General features: G+C 42.0%; 2 protein-coding genes across 4 annotated transcripts; one reads left to right on the forward strand and one right to left on the reverse strand.

Annotated features, from left to right (window-relative positions):
• Window positions 1-15: 15 nt before the first annotated feature.
• Window positions 16-17,174, forward strand: DNAJC2 (DnaJ heat shock protein family (Hsp40) member C2). 2 transcript variants are annotated; one of them, XM_054055892.1, is made up of 17 exons: window positions 16-208; window positions 1,555-1,745; window positions 2,373-2,448; window positions 4,544-4,642; window positions 6,161-6,302; window positions 7,496-7,576; window positions 8,384-8,449; window positions 9,696-9,787; window positions 9,889-10,010; window positions 10,820-10,969; window positions 11,271-11,359; window positions 11,446-11,515; window positions 13,122-13,306; window positions 14,575-14,675; window positions 15,609-15,716; window positions 16,415-16,569; window positions 17,039-17,174. In XM_054055892.1, exons 1-17 carry the CDS (start codon window positions 151-153, stop codon window positions 17,111-17,113), a joined length of 1,860 nt encoding a protein of 619 aa, XP_053911867.1. In that variant the 5' UTR covers window positions 16-150; the 3' UTR covers window positions 17,114-17,174. The 2 variants fall into 2 exon arrangements, with proteins under 2 accessions (XP_053911867.1, XP_053911875.1); XM_054055900.1 differs by having other exon boundaries at window positions 31-208; window positions 1,644-1,745.
• Window positions 17,175-17,200: 26 nt separating this feature from the next.
• PMPCB (peptidase, mitochondrial processing subunit beta) lies at window positions 17,201-26,235 on the reverse strand. 2 transcript variants are annotated; one of them, XM_054055912.1, is made up of 13 exons: window positions 26,084-26,235; window positions 23,319-23,459; window positions 22,912-22,998; window positions 22,320-22,449; window positions 21,736-21,934; window positions 20,989-21,068; window positions 20,387-20,499; window positions 20,097-20,240; window positions 19,367-19,530; window positions 17,935-18,020; window positions 17,770-17,858; window positions 17,486-17,561; window positions 17,201-17,390 (listed from the first exon to the last, which is right to left on the reverse strand). In XM_054055912.1, exons 1-13 carry the CDS (start codon window positions 26,171-26,173, stop codon window positions 17,326-17,328), a joined length of 1,464 nt encoding a protein of 487 aa, XP_053911887.1. In that variant the 5' UTR covers window positions 26,174-26,235; the 3' UTR covers window positions 17,201-17,325. The 2 variants fall into 2 exon arrangements, with proteins under 2 accessions (XP_053911887.1, XP_053911893.1); XM_054055918.1 differs by having other exon boundaries at window positions 19,367-19,527; window positions 26,084-26,234.
• Window positions 26,236-27,758: the final 1,523 nt, after the last annotated feature.

Raw genomic sequence — 27,758 nt, forward strand, 5'->3', positions numbered from 1 at the left:
AAGGGCGGAGGGGGCGCGGCGCGTGCGAGGTGTATTGGGGCGGGGGGGCCGTTTAGCGGGCGCGCTGCGGCCGCCCCGGAAGCGCTCGCGGGGCGCCCGCACGCTCCGCGTCCCAGGCCCGGCTGGCAGAGAGGCGGGTTGGGCCCGGCCATGCTGAGGGAGGCGCGGCACGGGCAGGCCACGGGCGTTACGGCGCCGCTCCTGGGCGGTAGGTGTGGGGGAGAACGGCGAGGATACGAGGGTGGAGGGGGGAAGGATGGGATCTGCCGGTGCTGGGAGTTCCCGGGTCGCGCGGGGGTGGAGCCGCCTCGAGCCTGGTGTGCGAGGAGCGTGCCCGGTTATCCCATAGACTCTTAGAGGAGTTTGCGTTGGAAGGGAACTTAAAGATCCTCCGGTTCCAACCCCCCTGCCATGGTCAGGGACATCCTACTAGATCAAGCTGCCCAAGGCCCCATCCAACCTGGCCTTGAACACCTCCAGGCATGGGGCAGCCACAACTTCCCTGGGCAACCTGTGCCAGAGCCTCACCACCCTCATGGTGGAGAAATTCTTCTTTATATCTAGTCTAAATCTGTCCCTCTCCAGCTTATACCCATTCCCTCGCATCCTATCCCTACAAGCTTTTGTGAACAGTCCATCCCCAGCTTTCTTGTAGCCCTTTCAGGTACTGGAAAGTCGTTATAAGGTCTTCGCTAGGCTGAATAAGCCCAGCTCTCTCAGCCTGTCCTCACAGCAGAGGTGCCAGCTCTCTGATCATCTGTGTAGCCCTCCTCTTGACCCGTTCCAACAGTTCCGTATTTTTCTTACGTTAAGGATTCCAGAACTGGACACAATACTCCAGATGAGGTCTCAGAAGAGCAGAATAGAGGGGCAGAGTCACCTCCCTTGATCTGCTGGCCATGATTCTTTTGATACACCTCAGGAATGGTTTGGGTTGGAAGGGACCTCAAAGCCCATGCAGTTCCAACCCCCCTGCCATGGGCAGGGACACCTCCCACCAGCCCAGGCTGCCCAAGGCCCCATTCAACCTGGTCTTGAATGCTTCCAGGGATGGGGCAACCACAACTTCCCTGGGTGGCCTTTTCCAGTGTCTCACCACCCTCTAACGCTGCCCTGTTCATGTGTGGATCTGCTCCTGCACTCACATTGGGTTGGTGTGGAGCAACCAGTGCGTTGCCCTGTAAGAGGGGAGATCACAGCGGCACTGGGGATTCATCCCGATTTGGTTACCTCTTCCGCTGCCAAAGCAGGGAAGATATTTAATATCACTTAATACATGCCTTCTTTTAACTTAGAAGCACCTTTCCAGGTTGGAGAACACAGGGAAGTGTTTGGAAGGTACTGTCTGATTGGCACATGTTGCAGCTGCTGACTTTAAACAGGCTGGTGTCTTCAGGGCAAACTGGAAGGTTTGACAGTCCGTAGCCTTGTGTGACGCGGGGCTTCTGTGGGCTTTGATGAGGTTTAATTTACAAAAAAAAAAAAAAAACAAACCCAAAACAACAAGAAAGTAAACTACAGAAGGTGAAGTTGCTTTTATGTTTTTGCTTATAGCATCAGTACTCTGTCAAGTGGAACCTGTGGGAAGATGGTTTGAAGCATTTATTAAGAGGAGAAACATAAATGTTTCTGCCTCTTTCCAGGAGCTAGAAGATGAGAAGGAACTTTCTGAAGAATCAGGGGATGAAGAATTACAGCTTGAAGAATTCCCTATGTTAAAAACCCTTGATCCAAAGGACTGGAAGGTATTCGTGCAATACAGATTAGGGTTAACTAGTTTTACTGTAAACCTCGTCAAAGTTATCCCAGCTGCTAAAGACCCCCTTTCCTTCTCCCCTCCCACCTCCACCTGTATCGGTTTCTGTCCCTTAGCATTATGGCTGGGTTTGTATTTCCTGCGCAGAACTGGTTGATGAGGGCAAACTCATGCCCACATTGGGATAAGATCTTAGGTCTTGAACTGTTGCTTGTCATTTTATTGCCTGTAAGCAGTAACAGTGTCTCTTCTCCCTGTTACTGCCTCCCTTATTCTGGAATTGTGTCAGCACTCTTAATACTAAAAACAGCATTGAGTTTTCCAATAACTGGACTTTCTTGGTTCCAGTGCTTTAATCCAATTTAGATTAAACTACATGAATTTCTGTAACAGTATTGATATTTGTATTGATATTTCTGTTACTGTATTGATATTTGGTTACTCAGGAATTATGACCTTCATGACAATTGTTTCTATAGCCTTTTTCTAACGGTTATTGAGAGAGGGAAGAATTCTGCCTCTTGCTTTTAAAGGATGGAGAGGAGAACCATTTTCTTGCATGGCTTTTTAGGTTGCATTTATCAGTGTTTATTAGGGTTCATGTTTTCTTCCTCAGAATCAAGACCATTATGCGGTTCTTGGGCTAGGACATATACGATACAGAGCTACTCAGAAGCAAATCAAAGCAGCTCGTAAGTAACTTTCCTGCATAAACATACCTTTTTTTCAGATGTACATAACTGTTTTCCATGTGAAAATACATATATGTCACAGACAAGTATTTTCCTTTTGCATAGACCTAAAAATGCCTGCTCTTTGGTTTGTGTTGCTTACCAGCCTTCTAAATTCAAATCACAGCTCCAAAATCCACAGGCCTAAAGCTAGGGAATTATAAAAACTCCACCAAGTTCACATCTTGGCTTTCTTGTCTGTGTTTTTGTAAACAGCCTGGAGACTATAACTGCATTTCTGCATTTCTGAGTGTGCAGCTAGGCTCAGGGAAAGGCAGAGAAGTACAACTAGCCCTGCCCATAGTGTTTCAGTAGGTGGGTACCTTGAAGCCTCTTAGGCTGCTGTTATCGTTATGATTAGACTGAGCATCATATGGGAATGGAGTAGCAGCTCTTGGGTTGGCAAGTATTCACATTACTAAAAGGTACTTAGGCCACTGACAGGCTTGGTTTCGCTTCTTTGTCATTTTACCATGTGAAAACCATAGCATTCCTGTGGTTGGAATACAGGGATGTTACCAGGCTGTTAAAAACATGAGGTTAAGTTTCCTTGACATTTTGGGTAAGTAAACAATAGAACTTGGAAGTTTCAGTTTAGTGGAAGTGTGCTGTTTAGTGATATCATGGGCCTGTGTCTTAAATCGTGACATGATTCAGAAGTGCATGCAGGTGACTGGAGATATTTTATGGTGCTTGCGAATGAAGGAACAACATGTTGGGCTTCAGAACTTTGATTTTCTGGAAAGCAATGTGACCAAGAGTTGACTTTGCAAGAAGGATGCAGGTATTTAGTGGAGGAAGATTTAAAATTATTCTGAAGATTGTTCAGTAGCCTTTATGAAATAAGCTGAAGGGTTTGTGAGTTGATCTCGCTACCAATTGCCTATATAATGGTACTGGTGTGAGTACAACCACTGTCCCCAGTGAAACCATAGGCATTCCCTAATGAAAATGTGTGAACATTAGGAAAGTAACAACTAGCACAGGGTATTATATTGCCTTTGGTACATGCTGCTTAATGATTCCACCAAGGAGCATGTGCTGATATATAGCACAGAGCAACACCTAGTCTAGTGATTATTATCGGCCTCACTTGTCGAGCAAGAACTGGGGCATCTCTCTCTTAGGATCCTAACAGCACTCAATTATTACATTGCGGTAAAGAGATCTGAGTCTTTCTCACCAGTACGTAGTGTGCTTTTCCTGTGTTTAACAAGGATTCAGATTTGTTTCTTGGAAGGTGGGTTGCTGTAACTACTCGCGTGATAACTCCTCACTGGTATTTTATAGTGAGCCAAGAAGGTGCGTTTCTTGTTGTATGATGATGTGGCTGGAGCTTTTGGCAAAAGTGTCAGCTTAAAATCTGGTGTATCTCTGTATGTGTTAGTTATATCTTAGGAATTAAGGCCTAGGTAGAGAGAGAACTTGACCACAAGATCTTGAGCGCTCAATGTTATCCACAGGTAAGTGCAGCAGTCTTCACAGGCTAGCAGCTGGAGTTTCTGTGCTAAATTTCATCTTGAATTGTGTTCAGAATTTGAATAAATGAATAGCACATAATTTTTATTTTATCTGAACTACCTTGCTTTTCATTAGAATGACAACTAAAATTACATTAATTATTTTGCTTTATTTTTTCAGTATGATTGCACAGGGAATGGTAGAGTCTTGCACGATCAAAAGCTTGACACTGCATTATGCTTTTTTAAGCTAACTGTACACTTACAGTTACAGAAACATTTTGCTATGCATACTATCAGAATAAGTCGCAGAAAATCAGCACTTCTTCAGCTGGTGAAGGTAGAACACGATTTCCGAGTTCTGGTTATTTTGTGTGCCAGCAAAGATGAAATAATTTTAATTCTGACAATAGTGTTAAATCAAAGAAAGTTCATTAACTCATATTGGCTTTCTTTCAGATGGCATGGGGAGGGCAGTGTATTTTATTTTTTTTTAAGTATCTATTTAGAGAAATGTCAGTTGGAATTATTGTATTACTTTATGAGAAATTAATTGTTGATGAAGTGTGTCTAAATCTAATGCATCTATTTGCTAGATAAGTCCATGGTTTTGAAACATCATCCAGACAAACGAAAAGCTGCAGGGGAACAGATAGGAGAAGGTGATAACGACTATTTTACATGCATAACTAAAGGTAAGCAAGTGATTGCTTTTATGAGATACTCTCTCAGTCAACTTGATTATCTGAAACGTATTTGTAGTGCTTTATTAGGCTTTTAAAGAATTGTCAATTATTAATAAACCTCGATAAATGTAACTTTCCTCTGAGTAGGAGAAACAACTGACAAATGTTTGTCTGCCATGCCCCTTGGTGACAAAATGTGAACCCCGGCAGCAGCTTATGCAGTGATGAACCACTAGGGGCAGCCACAGACCTGGGATAAACCAGTGTGCCATAAAGTAGTTCCCCTAAGGCACCAACAGAAATTGGAAAATCTGAATTCTAATGCGCTTACTCTGCCAACAGAGCATCTGTTGATTTGATGTAGGATATCAGTTTCTTCAGCTGCTCTATGGGAGATAACAGTGCCAGGGGAACTGAGTGTGTGAGAGCAGAACTGGGGATCTGTATGGAAGGGACATCACTTAAGTGGAAGAGGAACTGACAGATGTGCACAGAATTCTTTGCATCAGGAAAATGGTATGAGGGTTATTGAAGCTTCTGGCTTGCCATGTATAGGACAGTTAGGGTCATTCAGAGTATCGACAGAGGGAAGTCCCTTCCCAGAGGGGAAAGGAAGACTGGCAGACAGCAGCTCATTGGTGGTCCCTTGCATTCCTTCCTCTCCACTCACGTGTGCAGTGAGGTCAATTTATAGAACTACTAGCACCAAGACCTCCTCCAGCTTACCACCTGCTAGAGCTGACCTTCACGGGGCAGTATTCTCTGTCCAGGGATGCAGAGAAGCCCATGAATGATACCAACACAAATTTGATTCCTTTGACTTTTCACCCTTGTTGAAAAGTACTGAGTATTGTAGAAATGACAAAGTAATTCCACACTTCCTTGAGAGAAAACAGAAGTTTACTGACGCTACAGTGTGTGTGATTTCCAGGTTAAGATTGAGTAATGTGATGCTTCCCAACTGCAGGACTGCAAAAACAAGAAAACTGGAGACGTGTTTTTGCTAGTAGCTATGTGGTATTCTATGCTCTTTCCAAATCTCAGTACAGCTTCATCATGAGCTGCAAAATTCTAATGAATGGCTCCTGTTCTTGCCAGTTCCAACATCATATTAACTCAAGGACTGTTCTTACTCTATTCCTGTCTTAGTAGACTGTTTTTTTGTCAATTTATCTGCAAAGATCTAGTGTAGGATAGAAGCCTGAAGATGTCTTGCCCGAAATCCCCACGCCTGAATGGAATTTAGGAGTTTCCTGAATTAGGAAATTATTTTAAATATAACCTGGTTCGTTACATTGTAATGGTTAAATGTGATGGTTGTCATAAACATTTTCCTCCTACTTAGTTTAACTGGGATTGACAGCAATGTTGTTTGGTGTCACTAAAATAATTTAATATAAGAATGACAGAGCCAATGCAGATCTGAGAGCATCTTTTTAAACATTTAGAATGCTTTCTCTAATGTTCCCACCTTGTGGAGAAGACTCACTTTAGTCTCACGTTTCGTGTCTGGCACCTTTTTTTCAGCTTATGAAATATTATCTGATCCTGTGAAACGACGAGCATTTAACAGCATAGATCCTACTTTTGATAACTCTGTACCCTCCAAAAGTGAAGCAAAAGAAAACTTCTTTGAAGTTTTTTCACCAGTTTTTGAAAGAAATGCCAGGTAAGCTGTGCCACACTGCTTTTGCTGTTGCTGGAGCATCAGCATTTGCTCAGAAGGAGCATTTGCAAATTTTTCTGGCACTGTGTTTGTTACAGGTGTGATTTTAAAGGATGCTGGGAGATGCATTCATTTACTAGAAATATAATACAAATAAAACTGTGTGTTCTGTATTACTTCATTTTAAAATAATCTGGACTGTCGCACTGGAGTTTGACCCACAAAATTTTAAAAAAGAAATCTGTTCTCAACTCCATTACTTGTTGTACAACACATATTTCATCTTAAAATGATTTTCTGTGCCAAGTGTGTGTATGCTACTGACTAAAATCTGCAGTTTTATTATTTTCTTAGGAAGGTAAGACATTAAAAGAAGACAACAGTTATGTTCAGTTTAGCTGATTAATAGAGAAGATAAGTGTCAATATTTGGTGGTTCTCTCTTAAGATGTGTGCCTTTTGTGCATTTGATTCATGCTTGCCAAGTAACTTTGTATTAAGGCTGGCATGGTATAAGTCTGTTTTACCTTTTACCTGTATGGAAAAGTGTTTCATTGTGTGAGGCACTTCACAGCACGTTCCAAACAATTGACTGATTATTTAAAGTACTTTCATTGAATCTTCTATCGAGTATTCCAGAGAATCAGACCTGGATCTGTAGTTATCAGATGGGTTGTTCCCTGCTCTGTTTGGAAATGGATGCTATGTCATGAATAACAAATTCTAGAGTGTATGGAAGATGTCCCTGTTCGTAGGGAAAAAATGGAATGGAGGCAGAGGATGTACTTTCCCTTGTACTCCATTAAAATATGTGGGAAGCTTCCTGTAGCCTACCACAGAGCTGAGTTATTCACAGAGTACCTTTTGTCCACTTTGTATAAGCTTCTTTACCAGGAGAATGTACATGGAGAACTGAGTATCTACAAAGGTTGCTTACGCTCCATAAGGTCTCCTTGTAGGCACACCAAACTCTGGCGAGGAGGAGTTTGCTTTTCTTGGGGAGCTCTCTAGAAAAGGCCCACCCAATCTGAAAGAAGTTTAGAAGGAACTCTCTTGTTCTCTTTCTCTTTCCTGGTGCTCTTCTGTGTTGGTGGGAGGGAGTCTCTGATTTCATATTTTGATACTGTATTTAACACGTGCCATGTTATAAAGTAAAAACTATTTGTATTGTTTTTTAATATCTCCATTTATTTTCAGGTGGTCAAATAAGAAAAATGTTCCTAAACTTGGGGACATGAGTTCATCATTTGAAGAGGTCGATGCATTTTATTCATTTTGGTAAGTTAGCTGATAGCTCAGTCTCTATTCACAATATTCAGGGTGTGCAATACAAGCTTGGCTTGCTGAGCCATTTGTATGTAGGTCATTAGCTGTGGTCTATTCTGACCTAGTGATGTGATGGAATTACCCCACAGCTGTCTGGTGCCTTCCACAAACTGAGCTGGCTTTCTCCTAGCTAGTACATCCATGCTGTACATTCACAGTTGGAGCAGGAGCTTCTGACCATGATGGCTGTGAAACAAGCTGACCCACAGACCAGGAGTGGGGTTCATCTCACCTAACTTATGTTTTCAGTGGAGGTGTCTACTAGGTATTTAAGCTCCCCTAGCTGAGGGAGGTCTGTCCAGTCCAGTAAAGTCAGTAAAGTTTGTGGCTTGACTCATCTGCTAAGTACAGATGTTTGTATAAAGATTGAATTATTTTCTTTCTGAACTCTACAGACTGCACTGTATCTCCACTGGCTATAATGGACGCTTAGAGAACTGCACTGTAGACATCTAGAGTTGGTGAGACTTATCCCATCCCAAAATATGCTCCGTCATACAGCACAGATGGATGTACATAATTCCTTTCAATAGAATCTTACATTTTGACTTAACACAGTGGAATCATTGTAGGTGCAGTATAATTCTGAATTATGTATTATAAATTGTAAATAACAGTATAGTTGCCTGCAAAAACTTAATAGCAAAAAAGTAGATTAGTTGTAATAGTTCTGCTGTTGGGGTGGGTTATTTGTTCTTGTTTGTTTTGTCTAATTACTCAATCTTGTTCATTTTCTTTATTATTATTTATTATCTTTAGGTATAATTTTGATTCCTGGAGAGAGTTTTCCTATTTAGATGAAGAGGAAAAAGAAAAAGCAGAATGGTATGTAAGTAAAAAGAAATTTGGCAGGAGACTGAGAGATTGATATGTCAAGGTTTTCCAACTTTCTAGTGCAGTGTAAGTCATAGGAATAAAAGTAGCCCAGCTAATACTGATTTCAACACCCCTAGTTCAGTAGTCCAGTTCAAGTCCGTGACTGACTGAGGGTTTCTCTTTGTTATAGTTGTATTATGGAAATAGTTACTGCATCACAGAGGAAGGCTCTTGAATTATTTGCTTAGCTCTTTTTTGTGCTTACTCCTGTCATTACTGTCATTTTAAAAAAATGCCTAGGCAAATGCTACATGCTGTTCAGATGGTCATGATTCTGGTTACCCCTCTTGCCAAAAGTGATGTTGCTCCAGTTTTAAACCTTCAGTCTACTCAGTAGTTTTCTACTCTGTTACAGGGATTATTTTCTTTGTTCTGAGGTATATTGTTCTATATTTGGTTGTGTGAGTGAGGATACAGACTCCCACTAAAAATTTGCCTCTGTCTTGACAGCACTGGCAAGTATTTTCAGATTACTTAGCCAATTTTAAATCTATTTAATCTGAGGTGAATTTTACTGGAGTGAATCTGGCATGATTTTACCAGAGTGTCGCAGTACTTCATAGGAATTGTTCTTTCAGTGCAGATGGTTTTACCTATATTCTGTAAAATGGAGATAATTGATATTGATTATATTGATGCCCTTTAATTAAACTGTATACAGGCATTTCATAGAATCATAGAATGGTCTGAGTGGGAAGGGACCTTAAAGATCATCCGGTTCCAATCCCCTGCCATGGGCAGAGGCACCTTCCACTGGATTCTTCCTAATATTTAATCTAAATCTCCCCTCTTTAATCTTAAAACTGTTACCTGTCATCTTATCCCTGCACTCCCTGATAAAAAGCCTCTCCCCAACTTTCCTGTAGGCCCCATTTCAGTTATTTTGCTTGGGTTTAATGTTAGGTCAACAAGTAGATTGCATTTTGAAAATAAAATCCATGAGCTCATTCCCTGCAATGACAGACAGATAAACAGCTTGTTTTGTAGGGTGTTTTGAGGGTTTAGGTAGATGTGTAAACGCTTAGCATTTCTGACACACGCTTGGGGCGATATTTCATTTTTTGAAGTATATGTTTGAAGTATTCAGAGAAGAGCATCTTTGCGAGGAAACTTCTTTTAAAGCTTGTTGTTGAATTTCTAACAGACTGTCACTGTAGGGTATTAGCAGTCAACTAACTACACTTTCCCTTTTTAGTCGAGATGAAAGAAGGTGGATTGAAAAGCAGAACAGAGCTGCCAGAGCACTGAGGAAAAAAGAAGAAATGAACAGAATTAGGACACTCGTCGGTGAGCATACAAACTGCTGGGTTTTTAAAGAGAGATTTGTTAACTAACAATGGAAATGTCCTGGTTTTGTTTTGTGCATGATGCATCCTTTCTTCTGCCAGATAATGCATACAGCTGTGATCCTAGGATAAAGAAATTTAAGGAGGAAGAAAAGGCAAAGAAAGAAGCTGAGAAGAAAGCAAAGGTAGAAGCAAAAAGAAAAGAACAGGAGGCAAAAGAAAAAGTAAGTTAATTACTTTGTTTGCATTGATAAACCCTGGTTCTTTCACACCTGGTCCACTACTTCAGATTCTAGATGTGTCAGAAAGCTACTGTGAGAATTACATTGGGGTTCAAAGATGTGTTGTCTTTGGTCCCTGTGCAACAGGCAGTGCAAGACTGACAGCCTTTTGAGAATGAGATGAAAACAAGGGGCACGGATCTGAAGCAAAAAAACTTCTAAACCTGAGTTTTGTTGTTGCATATACTTCCTCTGGTTTAGAGGCAGTCGCTAAGTTTTGTGGCCTGCTTTCCTTTTTCATAAAATGGATACAGGTGCTTCCCGAGTGCATATGGTCCGTGAATGGCTGATTGGTATGAAACACTGTGAGGTAACATAGCATATTTGATTAATATTAAGAGTTTGGAAGAGAGAGTTCTGAAAACAGTAGCAGGAATCAAAGGGAACTGTAAGGTGATAAAAGGTCACTTAAAAGACAACACTGGAGCACTGCAAGACTTTATGTTGATAGTGATGCAGGGGAGATGTAGCACTGCATTTTGCAACCTTATGGTCTTAGGGCAAGAATAGGAAATTTCATGCCGTTTTATATTATAATTGTAAACGAATCAGGACTTATAAACTAGGGGTGCTTGTAATGAGTATCTTCCCTCAAAATTCATGGAAAAGCAAACACTAAACCATTGATGTATTCAAGAGAAAAACAACAAAACTCCCCACCAAAACCAGAATCAGGACATCTTAATACTGAATGACCTGTAACTGTGTAACTTAGTTGAGTATCTTTGTTTGGTTTTTTGCTTCTTTTACAGCAAAGACAAGCAGAAATAGAAGCAGCACGGTTAGCAAAAGAAAAGGAGGAAGAAGAAGTTAGGCAACAAGCTTTAGTAGCGAAAAAGGAAAAAGAGATACAGAAAAAAGCAATCAAGAAAGAAAGGCAAAAACTGAGAACAACATGCAAGGTATTTAAATATTATTATAGTGAAATACAAGTTACATCAGTGAATTTACCATGCTTGCTTAGATCAGACCCTATCATGTGCTTGCTTGTGCTTAGGGCTGGAGATGGGTACGGAAAGTGGGACTGCTAAAAAGCAAAATACTAAAACACATACTTACAATATGGTTTTTACTTATGAGTAAAGCTGACCAAATAGGTCCGAACACAGCAGTGGCTGAAGAATGCTGTGTGTTAAGCCTTTGTCTGAAGGAATGGGACAATAAAGTTCAAGAACTTTGTAGAACATGTATTTCTGCTTCCAGAACTGGAATTACTTTTCTGATAATGAGGCAGATTGTGTTAAAATGATGGAGGAGGTGGAAAAGCTTTGTGATCGTCTTGAGCTAGCAAGGTAAGTTTTTCTACTAATGATTTATGCTCGTTTTGATACCCATCTTTCTCCTAGCTATCTGTTGTAACTTAATAATTTATTTTTAGTCTGCAATGCTTGAATGAAGCACTTACATCCACAACAAGGGAAGGAGGAAAGGCGGCTGTAGTAAAACAGGTAATTATGCTGAGTGTCAAATCAAAATAACAGAATAATTTGATTTGTGAAATCTATGTAACTGAATCAAAGTAAGGTACAACATAGCTGCTGTGGAATCCTGCCTGTTAAACACAAAGACCTGAGTCCCCAGGCAGACCTGATCTCTGCACCGTTTTACATAGTGCAGTTCGTGACTGGTGAAATAACCAGGGCCAACTGAGAAGAAAAAAATGCATTTTTAATTAGCAAAGGACACAAAGCCTTTGTACGGTATACAGAAACAGAAGAGGAGTTTAATTTTGCCCAACAATGGGTAGCAGTTACCTAGAGAGGAAGGAGAGCAATCTTCGCCTATTCTATTATGTAAGAAAAATCCTAGTCTACTCTCCATGACATGGGGCTGGATCCACAAAAGGATGCTGTGGGCTGTAGACACCAGAAGGGCCAGTGGGTCGCATACCAAAGTATAGGGAAAGCAAGACACAGTCAAGATTTACAAAATTCAGCAAGGATCTGCATAAATTTGCCAGCAGGGAAAAGCCATTTGGACTAAGAAGGCTGAACCTTTATTCTGCGGAAAGAATAAGGTGCTTTCTTTCATCCACTTTGAATCACAGCTGTGAACTGCCTTTTCTGGTGGGGGAGATGTCTATGTTCCCATCCCAGGGTCAGGTTTACTCATCAGATGACCTAATACTCACATCATTCTTGTTCTACAGGGGACTGAATGCAGTCTCCCAGTCTCCAGGAGAACGTAACGAACATGAGACGGTCACCTTTCTGTCTCTCTGCTAAAACTGCTCCACTTTTGCATTTATAAAAATTATCTACCAGATAATTTTTCCTTTTCTTATGACATAGACAGCAAGAAACCTATTTTGAGTATCTTGCCAACAGACATCAGTGCAGAGCTATTTTAATATTGCCAAGACCAGGCTGGGCATACTCAGAAGTAGATATGTTAAACACTAGTGTCTCAAAATGTGAGTGATTACAGTTCACAGAGAGCTGTGATGGATATGTTAAGTTCTGCTAAATTGCTTTTTAACAAACTACACATGGCCATCTAACCCTGAGTAAGCACTTAGTAAGTAAAATCTGTGTTGTTGCAGTTAATGCTAACTTAGTACAACTGTAGTAACTGGATTTCTGGCATAACCAGGCTTAGGTAGCAGTTAGGTTGGAAGACTTGGGAATCGATGTATTCAGCATGGATGTCTAACTGCCCTCACTAGTCACTTTAGGTTCTTAATACTTTCGTGGATCTGTCCTTGTGAGTCACACTGGGCATTCACACTAGATTCAGAAGTTTTGCCTTAATGCTGGGAGTGTTCATTTAATTTCCTAGGGAACTTGTGTTGGATTCCTGCTGTAGCTTCTAATTTGGAATGGCCAAATTTACACACAGGATGGAGAGAAATAATACTGGAGCAGATAAGCTCCTCCATTTCCTTATGTATAACGTACAAAACAGAAATTAAGCAGAATTCAAGGCTGAAAGCAATCCCAGAAAGAGAGATTTTTGTCACTGTAAAATGTAAATGTAAATTAAATGTATTAATTGTATTAAATGTAAATTAAAATGTAAATGTAAAATTAATAATGCTTGTTTATAATCCTTCAGATAGAAGAAATAAATGAACAAATAAGGCGAGAGAAAGAAGAGGCAGAAGCTCGTATGCGCCAAGCAACAAAGAGTTCAGAAAAGGCAACCACTGGTGGTGGAGGAGGAAGCAAAAATTGGCCAGAAGATGATTTACAGTTGTTAATTAAAGCTGTGAACCTCTTCCCAGCAGGAACTAACTCAAGGTACTTCTCGTGTTTGGTGTTAAAAGCCCTACTAACAATTTTTAATTTAATAACAAGCATAATAGAACTTATTTTCAGACTATACTAAGTATGATGCCAGCGTAAGGACTCCCTAAACTCCTTTTTCTTGACTGTTGAGCAGCCTGTCATTTGTCATCTCTTAATACCATGCTTTATGTGTCACTGGAGTCGGCTCTGGCCCTGTATCTTGTTTCCCTCCAAACCTGGGCTTCAGTCCCTCAGGAAGATTGTGCCAAGGTGCATGTCACACAGGGCTTTCTACAGGATAGACTCCAGTCATTAAAGCAGAGAACCAAGCCGTAACAGTGACCATGATGCAGCTAGGTAGGAATGTAAGTGTCTTAAGGTACTTCCAGTAGCTTCAGAATGAATGTGAGGCTGGTTTCTCCTGTACATTGTAGGAGGAAAACATCCAGAGATATGAGTTAAGTGCCTCCGCTCGCTTTATGGGAGGGCAGGGGGAAAAGGGAAAAGCTAGGGATCAAAGAAAGCAGCACTAGCCATCAGCTTGCTAATAAGCATCAAGAACAGGAGCATGCCTTAAATCCTGTTCTTTACCAGGAGTGAAATGCCTTCTTCCAGTTAGGATTCATAAATCTGAAGCTTCCGTTACAGGATTTGGATGCATGCTTTAAAAAAAACAAGCTGTCATACTCTTCATGGAGATGATAGCAGTGCCTGTTTCTGCACTGCAGCTTAGCAGTCACTGAGAACACAGGCCTAGGTATGATCCTTCTTTCTGGCCAGGTGCAAATCTTCCCTTTCATTTTCTAAGAATGCACTAGGAATAATCTTGGGGCTAGGGCTCTTCCATCTCTCTCCTGTTGAAGGCCCTTTATCAGATGTTTAGGTAGTCTTCTCACAGGCAGTGGAAATGGGGTCATTTCTTAGCCCTTTCAGTGCAGCCTGCAGTATTTAATGTCAGAGGTGTTTAGGGAATTCAGGAAAGGAATAGCTGAGCAGAGTTTTGAGGATTAGAGATTTGCACTAACACACCTATATTCAACCCCATCCTCCTGTATTGGAAGCCCAGAAGTTCACCTAAGCTTACTGAATTGTTAAGGGAACTGTCTGCATTTGGTCACTGAAAGCTTTCCAGAATAGTTACCATAAGAGTTCATATGTATTTAAGCATGATTAAACTTACTTCAGAATTGATATAAACACATGCAGGAGTTTGACAGTAGCTTGTATGAAGATAAGCTATTATGTAATATGCTGGTTTACCCTTTCTACTCTTGCTTTAGGTGGGAAGTTATTGCCAATTACATGAACTTGCACTCTACTGCTGGAATAAAACGAACAGCAAAAGATGTCATCAATAAAGCAAAGAGCCTCCAGAAGCTTGGTATCTATATTACCTTATTTTTGGTCTGCATGCTTCTGTACAGCCTGATTTTCTTTGAACAGCATTGTGTTTGTATTATGAGAAATCCTCTGTATATAACCAAAAGAAGTGTAATTCAGAAAGAGGTTTTAGCGGAGCATTTGTGTGATTACGTATCTTCAGCCTCACAGGTATTGTGCAAGTCACCTCATGAGTGACTCTTAGGAATTCTCCTACTGCTTGCTGCACAGATGTTCAGGGCACAGGCAGTGCCGAGACCCCTCTGCACTCGGTGGGAGACAAATGGGCCTCTGAAAAAGCTCTCTACAAAGGAAGGCATCTAGAATAAATGCAATTGATGAAGCTGTAGAGATACTTTAAAATGAGTAGGATTTGGCACCAGAGTAAGACACCTAAATTAACGTGGCTCGTTTCCTCTTGTGGTATGTGGAGCCTAGAGAGCTCTGGAATAAGTTCTCAAGGAAAATGAAAACATTCCACTACAGAAGAGAAAACCAAAGTTTTCAAGAAGTTTTTCCATTCCAAACCACATACCTGCACGAGGAGGATCCACCTTCCTAGTGTTCCTGCCCTTCCAACATGCTTCTGCTCTGGGTAACATTTGAGGTTTGTGCCACAGGCTTTAGTTGAGAGAATAATCCCTTTTGATCTCACTGAAGTTGCAGATTCAGGCTTAAGCTTATATGGAGAGAGTATTCATCTGAGCAGTACGAGGCAGGGTAGGGGCTGGAGAGGCTGATGTTTTGAGCACAAGTTTATTGGACCCCAAAAGATCTTCTTTTTTTTTTTTCCATGTACCAGCCTCTTTACCATCATTTTAAAAGAAGCAGGAATTTTTTTTTTAATTATGTGATAATTAGTTTACAGTTATCTGCTACACAATGTTTTAATTTTGTTGCAGTAAGTATTGTGTTCCATGTGTGTTGCTTGTAGACCCTCATCAAAAAGATGACATAAACAAGAAAGCATTTGATAAATTTAAAAAAGAACACGGTGTGGTGCCTCAGATGGACAGTGCTGCCCCCTCGGAACGATTTGAAGGTAAAGGTGAAAAGGGAGCCCTTTTGGCAGAGTTGTCTCCCCTGTGCATCTTAGGAAGAAATTAATTCAGAACTTACTTAAGACTTGCTTACTAACTTATGTAGTGAGTCAGAAAGGGATCCAGGCTCTGTTACTGGGTTTGAGGGTTTATGGTACACACAGTAAAAACAACAGTTAACTAAATAGCGACAGTTTGAAATGCTTTCTGGCAAGGCAGCAAGTTAAGTCTGATGCTGAGCTTGTCTGCTCCTCAGAGGGTGTTGTTTTCAGGTAAAAGTAGGCTTACAGGATCATCCTATAGCTAAGCTGTGGTCTCCTGTTAAACCCTAAACGCCCTCCCATCAAATCTTCCAGAAAGAAGTGTTTCCTTACTGAAACACAAAAGTGAAAGCCACATTTCTGCCCTGATGCTGTGGCTCCACAGAGCAGCTACAGGGATCTCACAACCAGCTGACAACAAAATACATTAACCTTTTAACTTTGTGCTTCATTTAAAGATCCCAAGGACCACTTGTCCAGTCAGTTTCAGGCTGGAATGCGTTTTTTCTTTCAGGTTTTCTAGAACAGGATAGCACTTAGGTCAGACCAGTTGTATTACAAAAGCATAAAGATTTTTAAATCAACTCTATTTTGCAATATTTTCTTAGGCTTATCTCAGACTCCTTTATTATTACTGTCATTGTGTGTTTAAAAAACAGGATCGTCTTTAGATTCATCCCCTTGGACTACAGAAGAACAAAAGCTTTTAGAACAAGCATTGAAGACTTATCCAGTAAATACTCCCGAAAGATGGGAGAAAATAGCAGCAGCTGTTCCAGGCCGGTCAAAAAAAGACTGCATGAAGCGATATAAGGTAGGGTACCTCACCACCTCCTCGGACTGTAATTAGCCCAGGTCTTGTCAGAATTCTTTGCCTTAAATGTTGCTTTCCCCACCAGGACAGTACAACTTTTTTTTTCCTTTAGTAACTTAATCCCAGAAGAGCAGTAAGGACTAAGTTTTCCTCAGGGAAAGCAGTGGCTCTGGAAGCTGGGAAGGGAAGTCTAACTTGTGAAATATGTCTTAGACTTTGCCCTCTACTAGAGCTTGCTGTCAAACTGTATGTATAGCCTCTTGTAGGAGATGTTGATGAGCACTGACCTTTCACTAATTTATTTGTTTCAAAGAGAAACTATGTTAAGGTATTAAACTGCCTGGAATTCCTCACTACCTTGAGAGCTAGAGTGTTTTAGGCTGAATATATGTAATGTTCAAAACCACAGCACTGTTAACAAGTTCCACACTTAGATAAGCATCTTCTTTTTTTTCCCCCAACTCTCCAGGAACTCGTTGAAATGGTCAAGGCCAAGAAAGCTGCTCAAGAGCAAGTTATGAATGCTACTAAAGTCAAGAAATGACTCTTACTGACAATCTTTTGTTTTATAATAAAAATGCAAATACTGTACATGTTTTCCTTCCTTAATTATACCAATACACAGGAGTGGCTGGTTCTTGACTTTTAATCTTCTTAAAGGCATTTCTCCAACTCTAAAGCTTTAAACAGTGGTGTAGTTTGGGATTTGGGTTGGTTTTTTTAAAGCTTAAACATACTGAAAGTTCTTGTTATTCACTACTCACGAAGCCAATACATTCCACTGCAGATTTTGTTATACTCTGGAAGTTGTTCAATTGGACCTGGAAGTTAAAGAGAGTTGGCCATGACACATACTAAACGGATACAGATTGGTGTAGAGGGGTTATGGAAGGGTAGGAAAACTTATACAACATACCCACGGCAGCAACTGCAGGATTCTTATTGTAGATGTACTTTGTGCAAACTTCTCTAATAGTCTGGGCATCAATAGCCTAAAAGGGGTAGAGAGACATCTTTGTTACCAATCGTACCTAAAAAAGAGCCAGTGATTTCAATTTTGTACAATCCACGGCAACAGGCAACAAAACAGTTGAAAATTTTCTCCGTCAGGAAAAGTCCAGCTTCTGTATTGTTCCTTCCTGCAGCAATTAAATGTGTGAAGGGCCAAAACTGAAAAGTTGCAATGCAAGTGCCACTTACTTCAATTCTTGCCTCAAGTTCTGGAATTGGAATTCGGCGCTTATAACACAGCATTTGTCTTCCAATGTCTTCACAGATTGGTGTGGACCCTAAAATAGAGGGAAAATACAGCTTTCTTATCAGCATACAACTCCGCTGAGAGTAAAAAGCTCTCTTAAGTCTTACCATCAAGTTGTAGCAACATATTTGTTTTCAGAAGATTTTTCGCTCGAGCTACTTCATTTTCTGTAACACTTGTGCAAAGTCTTATCCTGAAAAATAGTTTAAATCCAAAGGCATGAAATAATGGTAATCTGTAGCACACAAGATTGTGATAAAGAGGTGCATGTCCATCAGTACACCCACCAGCTACACCTCAGCTGCTAAGAGAATTTGGTATGGAAACGAGCCATAGGATGCAACTCGGCAGTCTAAGATACAGGGGTTTGGGAAGCATACCAATATACCCAAGAGCAAGTTTTCCCCCCAGAATAGCTGTATTTCATTTTATTAAACAATATCTTGAGCCAAGTGTAGTCCATACTTGCTATCTTGAGAATAGCTGCTACTGAGATAGTATGAGCCAACAATTAGAGGCAATTTACCCAGGAAGGCAGTCCCTTACATCCTGGCTCTTGGGGAGAAAACATTCACCAGGAACATTTCACTGGGCCAGGGGGGTGCATCAGAGACCTGAACACATTCTTGTCACAGGGATGGCTGGTACCTTCCCTGAGGCTAAGCTGCAGCACAGACAGCTACAAAGATGCCATTTTTCTCCATGAGTTGTTTACAGAGAATAACGGCATACGAGAAGTGATCTATGTGGTTAAAGATGCTCCTCATTTTCAAGTTTTCTTTCAACTTCTGTTTCAACTTCACCCACTTAAATTGGTGTTTTAAATAACTTATGTCTGTTTCTAATCACATCTGCAGCTCAAGCATTAGAGTTGCACCTATAGACATCTTTTCCGTTTAGATTTAAGCCTTAGATGAAGGAATGTTATCTAGAATCCCAGGTTTCAAAATCCCATATTATAACAGTTCACTTGCCTTACATCATTTTATTTCCCTATGTACTCACTAGAGCTCTATGTAACACCACTACCTGGTAGGTCACGTGGGACTGCGCCTGCAGAATGGGTAGCTGCTAACGGTGTTTGCAGATAATTGCACATTCATTATTCTCATTCCTTAATATTTTCTCTTTCAGTTGTCACACATGCAGTTTATGGGCTCTGTATACTGACTTAGTAATATCCTAAGAAGTCTGATGCATTTTCGTAACTCCTTTTGCTTGCAAGTAAAAAAAAAAAGCAAATCACTGCCATATTTTCCTGCACAAGGAATGCTGTTATATTAACTACAGTTACTATTTATTCTTCCAGGGCAGAAAAAGAAAACCAAATGTCAACCTTAAGCTATTCACTCCAAGTAAGAGTGCCAGAAACTGGCTGGTAGGACTCTGCATTGAGTGTCAAAGTTTAGAACTCGATGCATTTTTTCCAGGCAAGCCTACACAGAGAAACAAAAATATTCTCTTTAAATGATTGCTATTTTTTTAAACTGTATTCCTCCACTGAAAACAGTCTTTTTAGAGAAACAGTTGCTAGCTTACCATTCTCTCTGAACAAAGTGCACCATATCCTGTATAGTGGATGGCTCACAGACCATATAGAGTCCCCACAGCCCTGTGTCAGTGTAGCAGGTGTTGAAGGACTGGAAACTGTGACACAGGTTACCATGGCAGGCAATCTGAGCGAGTTTACTCGATAAATTCTGCTAAGGCAAAAGAAAAATATATTACTTAATGAAGTTTTATGAAAACCTACTCATTGCCTCCACAGTCTCTTGTTTTCAATTCAGTGATAACAGAGCATGCAGTAGTATCACAGGCTCCAGAAGCTATTCAGTTAATTATCAGCTCTTCATATCAATAGTTTCTTTCCTTGCACGTAGTCTCATGTTTCCAAGTAACAGCACAGATTTAAGTCAAAATCATAATGCTACTAAAGTTCAAGAAAGAGAGTCACTGATACTGACAGGTTCTGATGACACACAGGTATAAAACATCCTACTTTGCATGAGGGCTGGCAGCCCTCAAGTCACCTCTATTTTGGTGGTTTAGAACCACTTCCTAAAGATTTTGCTAAATCCGGGGCAACAAATTCTCTCAAGACTCACAACTGGATCCCCTCCTCCCACTACAAAAAGGGACCTGCAGAAACAGCTATAAAGTAGCAGTAATGCCATCAGATATGTTTGAACAGGTCTGTACCCAAGTCAGAGAGATCTCACCAGCCCACCAGCCTCATTAAGAGCAGGAAGGTGCTTGCAGGCTCACTCACCACGCCTCCTCCAAAGGAACGATCCCAGTTACCTATCAGCGTATTCGCTACCATAAGCGGGATTGTATCTGGGTGTGCCCAGCCAGCTGCTTCAACAGCTATCGCAAGGTGCGCCAAGGGCATCTTGTCATCTCTTATACGAATCTGGGGGAAGATAGGAAAGTAGCTGTAGTACAACCTTTTAACCTGCTGAGTCTGTGGCTGAGGAGCTCTCCCTCAGCAGAGAGCCCGAGTCAGTTGTGCTCACAAGGGATATAAGGGCCAGCTCAGAAAGCCACCTAACAGCTCACCTCACTACCCGTGAAGCTACAAGGTGGCAGGGGTGGCAGCCCTCCTTCTGGAGCAGATGGCAAGTTACCGAAGTGGCACTTCGCTAGGTCGAGTAGCTCATCATGACAGACCCCTGAACAAAGATATTTCACATGCTTTGTAATGTTACTCTGTAAACAGTTAATTTAAATTGCTATGCAGTGTAAAGACTCAATCATCATTACAGCCCTCCTTAACTCTCTTTGGCAGACTTCTATTCCACCAAACCAAGCTGTTTTCTCTCAGTTTTAAGCCTCAATGTTATTTCTCTTTCTCTGCTTCCCTTGCTACTCCCCTTTTCACTCTGAACCCCTCCTACACCTCTCTTCCTGTCCTCATGGAAGAACAACCTTGGCCTCCAATACACTTCTAGTTATTGATTTAAGAATGTTTCTGGAACATTACTGAGGGGAAAAGGGAACAAAAGTTCAAAGGCTATGAAGGCACAAAACATGCAGGGCTCACAATGAATTTCCAGGACCTACTGAACAATGGGTAATTCATAACGTTGTTCCTGGAAACTCAGAAGACTGTAGTTTTAAGCATAGTTTCACATGATCCAGGGTGAATACCTCATACTAACCTCCAGCAGCAGCCAGGACCATTCTGGGTCCTTTGTAATGTGTTGTTATGTACTCCACCAAGTCATTACGGTTTATGGATCTAGAAACAGTCAAGGAAATATCACCACTCTGTGAGTTTATTTGAGTAATAAAAGCTAAATACACAGGACAGTACTATATCAAAATAATTGTAAGTTATGCCAATGCAGAGCTGTGCATAGAAACACAAAGCTAAAGTAAGCGTGACTTCCTGAAAAAGGAACTAGAAACTTGATGTATTTTGCCTTTCAAAGGCTTTCCAGCTTCCTGCAAAAGAATGAGAATTACAACTCAATCAGGTGGAGACAGGATCCTCTAACAATCTCATGCCAATGTGAAACCAGCACATTTAGCAACCTCCTGATCTGCATTGGAATAAACACTGAAAGAGCAGTGCAGACACAGCTGTGTTTAAGATAATGCCCAACACCTGACCAATGCGAAAAAGGAACATTTCCAATTTTGTGTCAGATTAATTTTTATCAAACAGGAAAAAATATGGCAGATAATGAAAACATGCAGTGGACACCTGAAGTTCACATACCCTTTGATGACTGCACACAGGGGAATTCAGGGAATAGGGAATTCTTACAGTTATATCCAAGTGCAATCTCAGCTACCTTTCAGGCAAAAATGAAAACTGATGCTGTTCCCTACATTTTCAGATAAGTCCTTTCACCACATAAAAGTTCCCACACAATTAAAGGTGGCCACAAATCTGAACATACTTGATGTTTTCTGTGGGTCCTAAAATTGTCCGTCCTAGGGCTGTGTTCTGATAGGCTGTAGCATGAAGGTAATCAAAGACGACTTCCTGTAAATTAGTTTCAACTTCTTGCATCTCTCGAAGTATAACTCCTCGCTCACGCTCAATCTCCGCTTCTCCCAGCGTACTGTTCTGAATTATGTCAGCAAGAATTTCCACAGCTAATTGCAAATAGAGATGAGAATGGAAAGCACATGTTCAGACTACCAGAAAAATCTGTTTCCAAAAGTAAAACCCACGCTAAAGACCAACTGGCCCACGACTGGCTAATAAGATTTGCACAGGGACAAAAGACATGCTCTGCAGGGAGGGAGAAGTCCAAAAGATGGTTTTCTTTTGGGAGTCTAAAGATGAAAGTATTTCAAATATTTTCTTCCCTGCTGGCACTCCAAACCTGCATTCCCACATTCCTGGCAAGCTCAAGAAAGGACTTTTCACCAGGAAGGAAGGGACTGTTACGCTGCAAAAGCATCATTCTGTTGTCTCATCGGGAGCTGGATAAACATTTCATTTCTTTCTGCTTTTTTAACGACTGAAAGCAGTTACCTTTTGGTAAGTCTTTAGAAAAAGCCTTTGCATAGTACACGGTTTGTTCCCTGGATGTATATGCATTCAGGTGAGCTCCCATGTTCTCAATCTCTAGTTCAAGGTCTAACTGAGATCTCTTTTTTGTTCCCTGAAATAAAAAGATAAAAAAAATCAAACTAGACCCTTTAATTCTACTCATCATTACTACTTCTTGTCTGGAAAATTCAAAGTCAAGAGAAATAAAGTCTTCTGGAAAGAAAACTGGCATACTAATCCCTCCAAGCTTGAAAGTTAGACAGAAATCTTACTATGCTCCCAAATAAAAATAAAAAGCCAGCAAAAGTTGCACTGAGTGTCTTCTGAGACTACTATAAGAAGTTAAAATTTGATTTGTGTTATTAATCTATAGTTGTATATCACCTCAACAGAACTAGGACTTAAGCTTCATTTTCTAATGGAAAACAAACTTAAGTTGTCCACTTTCCTTTTTCTCCCTTTCCTCGATTTGGAAAATTTACTTATACAATTCTGACAAAGTTCTTATACTAATCTTTAAAGATAAACAACTTAGAAATTGCATGTAAACTTCTACTTCAATACTGATACTGACCTTGAAAGCCATGTGCTCAAGGAAGTGAGCAGTTCCATTATTCTTCTCATTTTCATACCTGCTCCCAGCATCAATCCAAAGTCCAACCTTATTCAGGAAAAAAGAAAAAAAAAAAAAAGCCTTTTTACCAGCTAACAACACAGCTTTGCTGGTTTTGTGTATGAACTACACTTATGATTTTTAAGATTTATTTTTAAATGGCCTATTCCTTCAATGAAGCATAATTTCAAGAAAACAAAAATGTTAATCTTCACAAAAAATCTTATCTCAAATCATTTACAAAAGCATTAAAAGTTCCATTTCTCAGCTTAAGTTTTAAGAGCATTGAAAGAATGCAATTTAGTTCCACAAGGAAATGAACACACATGAACAGTTACAAAAAACTCTTCTCCTTACAAGTTACCTACTGTGCACGTTGAGAGTCCAGAATCTTCAGAAGCTACTTGCAAGCCATTTCCCAGAGGACTGACCCTAGTTTCAGGAACATTTAAGATTACTTCTGCTGCTGCTTTGGAAGCTCTGAGCCTGCCTGTTCCAACATGCACACACTGTAAGGGAAAAGCATGAGTCACACTCAGATTAAGTCATATCCTAAGATGCTCATCTGAAACATGTATTCCTGGGGATCTTTTTTTAAAAGCATAAATTTAAAAATAATTTCAAAAAAGCACCAATTTCTTCACCGCTACTTCACATCAGGGGCGCATTAACCTACTCAGAAAAAAAAAAAAAACCATGAAGATAACTAAAACCAGAGCAGACTGTATCTGCTTCCCCCCCCCCCCCCCGCTAAACCACCTGACAATAAAGCATGTTACTGCTATCCCGAGAGCCACACTTGTTCCCCAGTTCTGCCAGCAAGAGCCTGTAGGACCTTGAATATATCCTGGAATTATTTTGAGTATCTGCTTTCTAAAGTTAAGTGAGATATAGTCCAAGGGCCTATTTCTAGGACTGCAAATCACCATTGTCAACCATTGTTCAGAGCAGGGACAGATACTGAAATTGCCATCTTTTATACAATCATCTGCAGTTAAAGCACATTAAATCAGAATGGAGAAGAAGGGAAAATGGAGGTTAAAAAAGTTTATTTCACTCTTCCAATATTATGAAAATTAAATACATATCTCAAATACATACTTCAAGCAATAAACTATTCAAAAATTTTTAAATTTATCAAATAAAGATTTCCCTCAACATGTGACTGTCCTAAACATGAAAGTATAAAGTACAGCTCTCATCCACTTTCTTTCTGGAATACCAATAGGCCACATCTTGCAAAACTCGTGTATTTTAGGATCACAGCACAATTCAAGTTTGAAGAGACCTCCAGAGGTCTCTAGTCCAAACTCCACCCCCAAGCAGGATCAGCTATGGGGTCAGACCAGTTTCCTCCAGGCTTTTTCCAGCTTGGCACTGAAAATCTCTAGGGATGGTAAGAAACTGCACAGCGTCTCTGGGCAGCTTGCTACACAGCTTGACTGCTTCATGGGAAAAGCTTTCTATTTACCCAGCTTTGCCTCTCTTGTTTTGGCTTATGCCCATTGCCTCTCATTCTGCCACTGCACCTGACTGCAAAAAAACCTGATTCCCTCTTCCTGACAACCTTCCCATAGATGCTGGCAGGCTGCTGCTACGTCCAACCAAAGCTGTGTCATTTCTGGGCTGAACAAGTCCCAGACCCTCAGCCTCTCCTCACAGAGCACACGCTGCAGCCTTCAGCCACCTTGCTGGCCCCCTGCTGAACACACCCCAGTTCAGTCACATCTTCCAAACAAGCTGCCATATGCCAACTGCCTGGCAAGTGTAAACGAATCATCTCCTTTGATCTGCTATTGGCTGTATTCCTGCCTATGTGGGCAGGGCTGCTGCCAGACACACTGCTTGCCCACACACAGCTCCCTGTCTTCCTGTAGCCACAGGTCTCTTCCACAGAGCTGCTCCCCTGCCAGCCATTTCCCAGCCTGGGCTGTTAGAATCATAGAATTGTTAAGGTTGGAAAAGATTTTTAAGATCATCTGCTGCAACAGTCCAGCCCAACACCACCATGCCTACTAAACCATGTCACCAAGTGCCACATCTACATGTTTTTTGAATGCCTCCAGGGTTGGTGACTCCACAACATCCCTGGACAACCTGTTCCAATGCTTCACCACTCTTTCAGTAAAGAAATTTTTTCTAATATCCAACCTAAACCTCCCCTGCTGCAACTCAACACTATTTCCTCTCATCCTATCACTTGTTACCTGGGAGAAGAGACTGGCACCCACCTCACCAGGACCTCCTTTCAGGTAATTGTAGAGAGCAATAAGGTCTCCCCTCAGCTTTCTTTTCTCCAGACTGAGCAACCCCAGTTCCCTCAGACACTCCTCATAAGACTTGTTCTCCAGCCCCTTCACCAGCTTCGTTGCTCTTCTCTGGACATGCTCCAGGACCTCAATGTCTTTCCTGTTGTGAGGGGCCCAAAAGTGAACACAGTATTTGAGATGCAGTCTCACCAGTGCCAAGTATAGGGGGAGAATCATCTCCCTGGTCCTGGTGGCCACGCTGTTTCTGATAAAAGCCAAGATGCCATTGGCCTTCTTGGCTACCTGGGCACACTGCTGGCTCATATTCAGCTGCTGTTGACCAGCAGCCCCAGGTCCTTCTCTGCCAGGCAGCTTTCCGGCCACTCTTCCTCAAGCCTGTAGCACTGCATAGGGTTGTTGTGCTCCAAGTGCAGGACTCAGGACTGGGCCTTGCCAAACCTCATCCCGTTGGCCTCAGCCCATCGATCCAGCCTGCTCAGATCCCTCTGTAGAGCCTTCCTTCCCACCAGCAGATCGACACTTTGTCCCAATTTAGTGTCGTCCACAAATACCCCCAGGTCAACGTTGCAAGGGATCATTTTCACTGCCACGCCCCGTCACGACTACAAGTCCCAGTCTGCACCGCGGCAGGGAGGGCACGACACCCCGCCGCGACTACAAGTCCCGGCGTACACCGCGGCAGGGAGGGCGCCACGCCAGGTCACGACTACAAATCCCAGCATGCATGGCGGCAGGGAGAGCTGCCAGCGTGCACCGCGCCGACAGCCGTCAACACTGCGTGGCGGGGGTCTGAGCAGCAGCGTGAAGAGCCGCTGGGGCACCCGAGTTTCTCCGCTACTCCCCCTTCCCGCTCTGCCGCATACCCGGGCTCCCGAGACGGACGCTCGCACGAGGCGAGGAGGGCGAGGCAGGTAAAGTCGCCGAGCCGCTAAACGAGCGGCAGACGCAGCCATCTTGGCGAGAGGGTGGGCGGGACTTCTGGTGACGCGTGCGCAGAGGCTACTCCGCCTTCCGCCCGCCCGGGGGCTCTCGGGGCCAGTCCGAGCGCCTGGTACCGCCCAGCCCCGCCTAAAAGCGCCTCCTCGCCGCTAGCGGCGCTGCGGCTGACCTGCTGCCGTGGAAGGGGTAGGAGTCTGCTGGGAGAAATCAGAGAATAGTGAAATTGTGAAATTATAAAACTGAATGAAAAGCCCTAAAGACGAAAAGCTTTTACATGGGGCTAAAGGTCGCTCACAGATGGTTTTGTTGTTGCTGTATCTGTTATAGAATCATAGAATCACTAGTTTGGAAAAGACCACCAGGATCATCGAGTCCAACCGTTCCTGTCTGCCACTAAATCATGTCTCTCAGCATCTACCCGTCTTTTAAACACCTCCAGGGATGGTGACTCCACCCCCTCCCTGGGCAGCCTCTGCCAGGGCCTCATGACCCTTTCTGTGAAAAATTTTTTCCTGATATCCAATCTGAACCTCTGCTGGCAGAGCTTGAGGCCGTTCCCTCTTGTCCTGTCCCCTGTCACTTGGGAGAAGAGGCCAGCTCCCTCCTCTCCACAACCTCCTTTCAGGTAGTTGTAGAGAGCAATGAGGTTTCCCCTCAGCCTCCTCTTCTCAAGGCTAAACAACCCCAGTTCCCTCAGCCGCTCCTTGTGAGATTTGTGTTCCATCCCCTTCACCAGCTTTGTTGCTCTTCTCTGGACACGCTCCAGAGCCTCAACATCCTTCTTGTAGTGAGGGACCCAGAACTGAACACAGGATTCGAGGCATGATCTCACCACTGCTGAGTACAACGGCAGAATCACCTCCCTGGACCTGCTCAATCCCTTACTCCAAACAGCACTAGTTTGGTACAGGCTCCAAAGGAGGTAGAGACCTGAGCTGCAGCCAGGCCAAGGACTCCTCTAGTTTCAATCTGTTTGCAGAGTGATGGGGTGAGCATTGATGTGTGTGAGATCAGAACACCGATCATGCAATTAACACATGAGTAGCAGGTGGCTTTTCTGAGACTCACTTATCAAAGAACAAAGACAACTATGGGTCGAAGTCTCATGCATACCTTTCCCATTGCATGTAATTTGACTACGAGCCAACAAACATTTCATAATTGTGACAGCCTAAGTCAGCCTTCTTCAAGCTCTCCCTGCTAGGCAGTGTGGTTGCATGGCAGTGATCTCCCATTTTGCTGGGATGCCTCTCAAAGGTGCTCCTTGAGGCAGAGAGATCTTTTACCAAAGGCAGATCGTTGGTAAGCAATTGATATTGCACATAGCCTTGTAGCATGGTAACTTTGGTCTGTGCCCTGCTTAGTTTTGAATCGCTCTTCTTATGACTGTGCCATACAGTTGTAGAGTGAACCTTGCCATTGAACTTAAGGGGCGCACTTCCACAGCATCATATTAAAATCACTTTTGCTAGTACCTTTGATGGTGGTTCTTCAAGCAAATTGCCATAGTCGGCAGGATCCTAAATCAGGATTCGCAACACACCTGTAATTCATATTTTCAGTGGTTTGCTCCAGCAAAGCATCGTCAGGCCAAACTAT

The sequence above is a fragment of the Cuculus canorus genome, chromosome 1 (assembly GCF_017976375.1).
Source record: "Cuculus canorus isolate bCucCan1 chromosome 1, bCucCan1.pri, whole genome shotgun sequence".
Taxonomy (NCBI): Eukaryota; Metazoa; Chordata; class Aves; order Cuculiformes; family Cuculidae; genus Cuculus; species Cuculus canorus.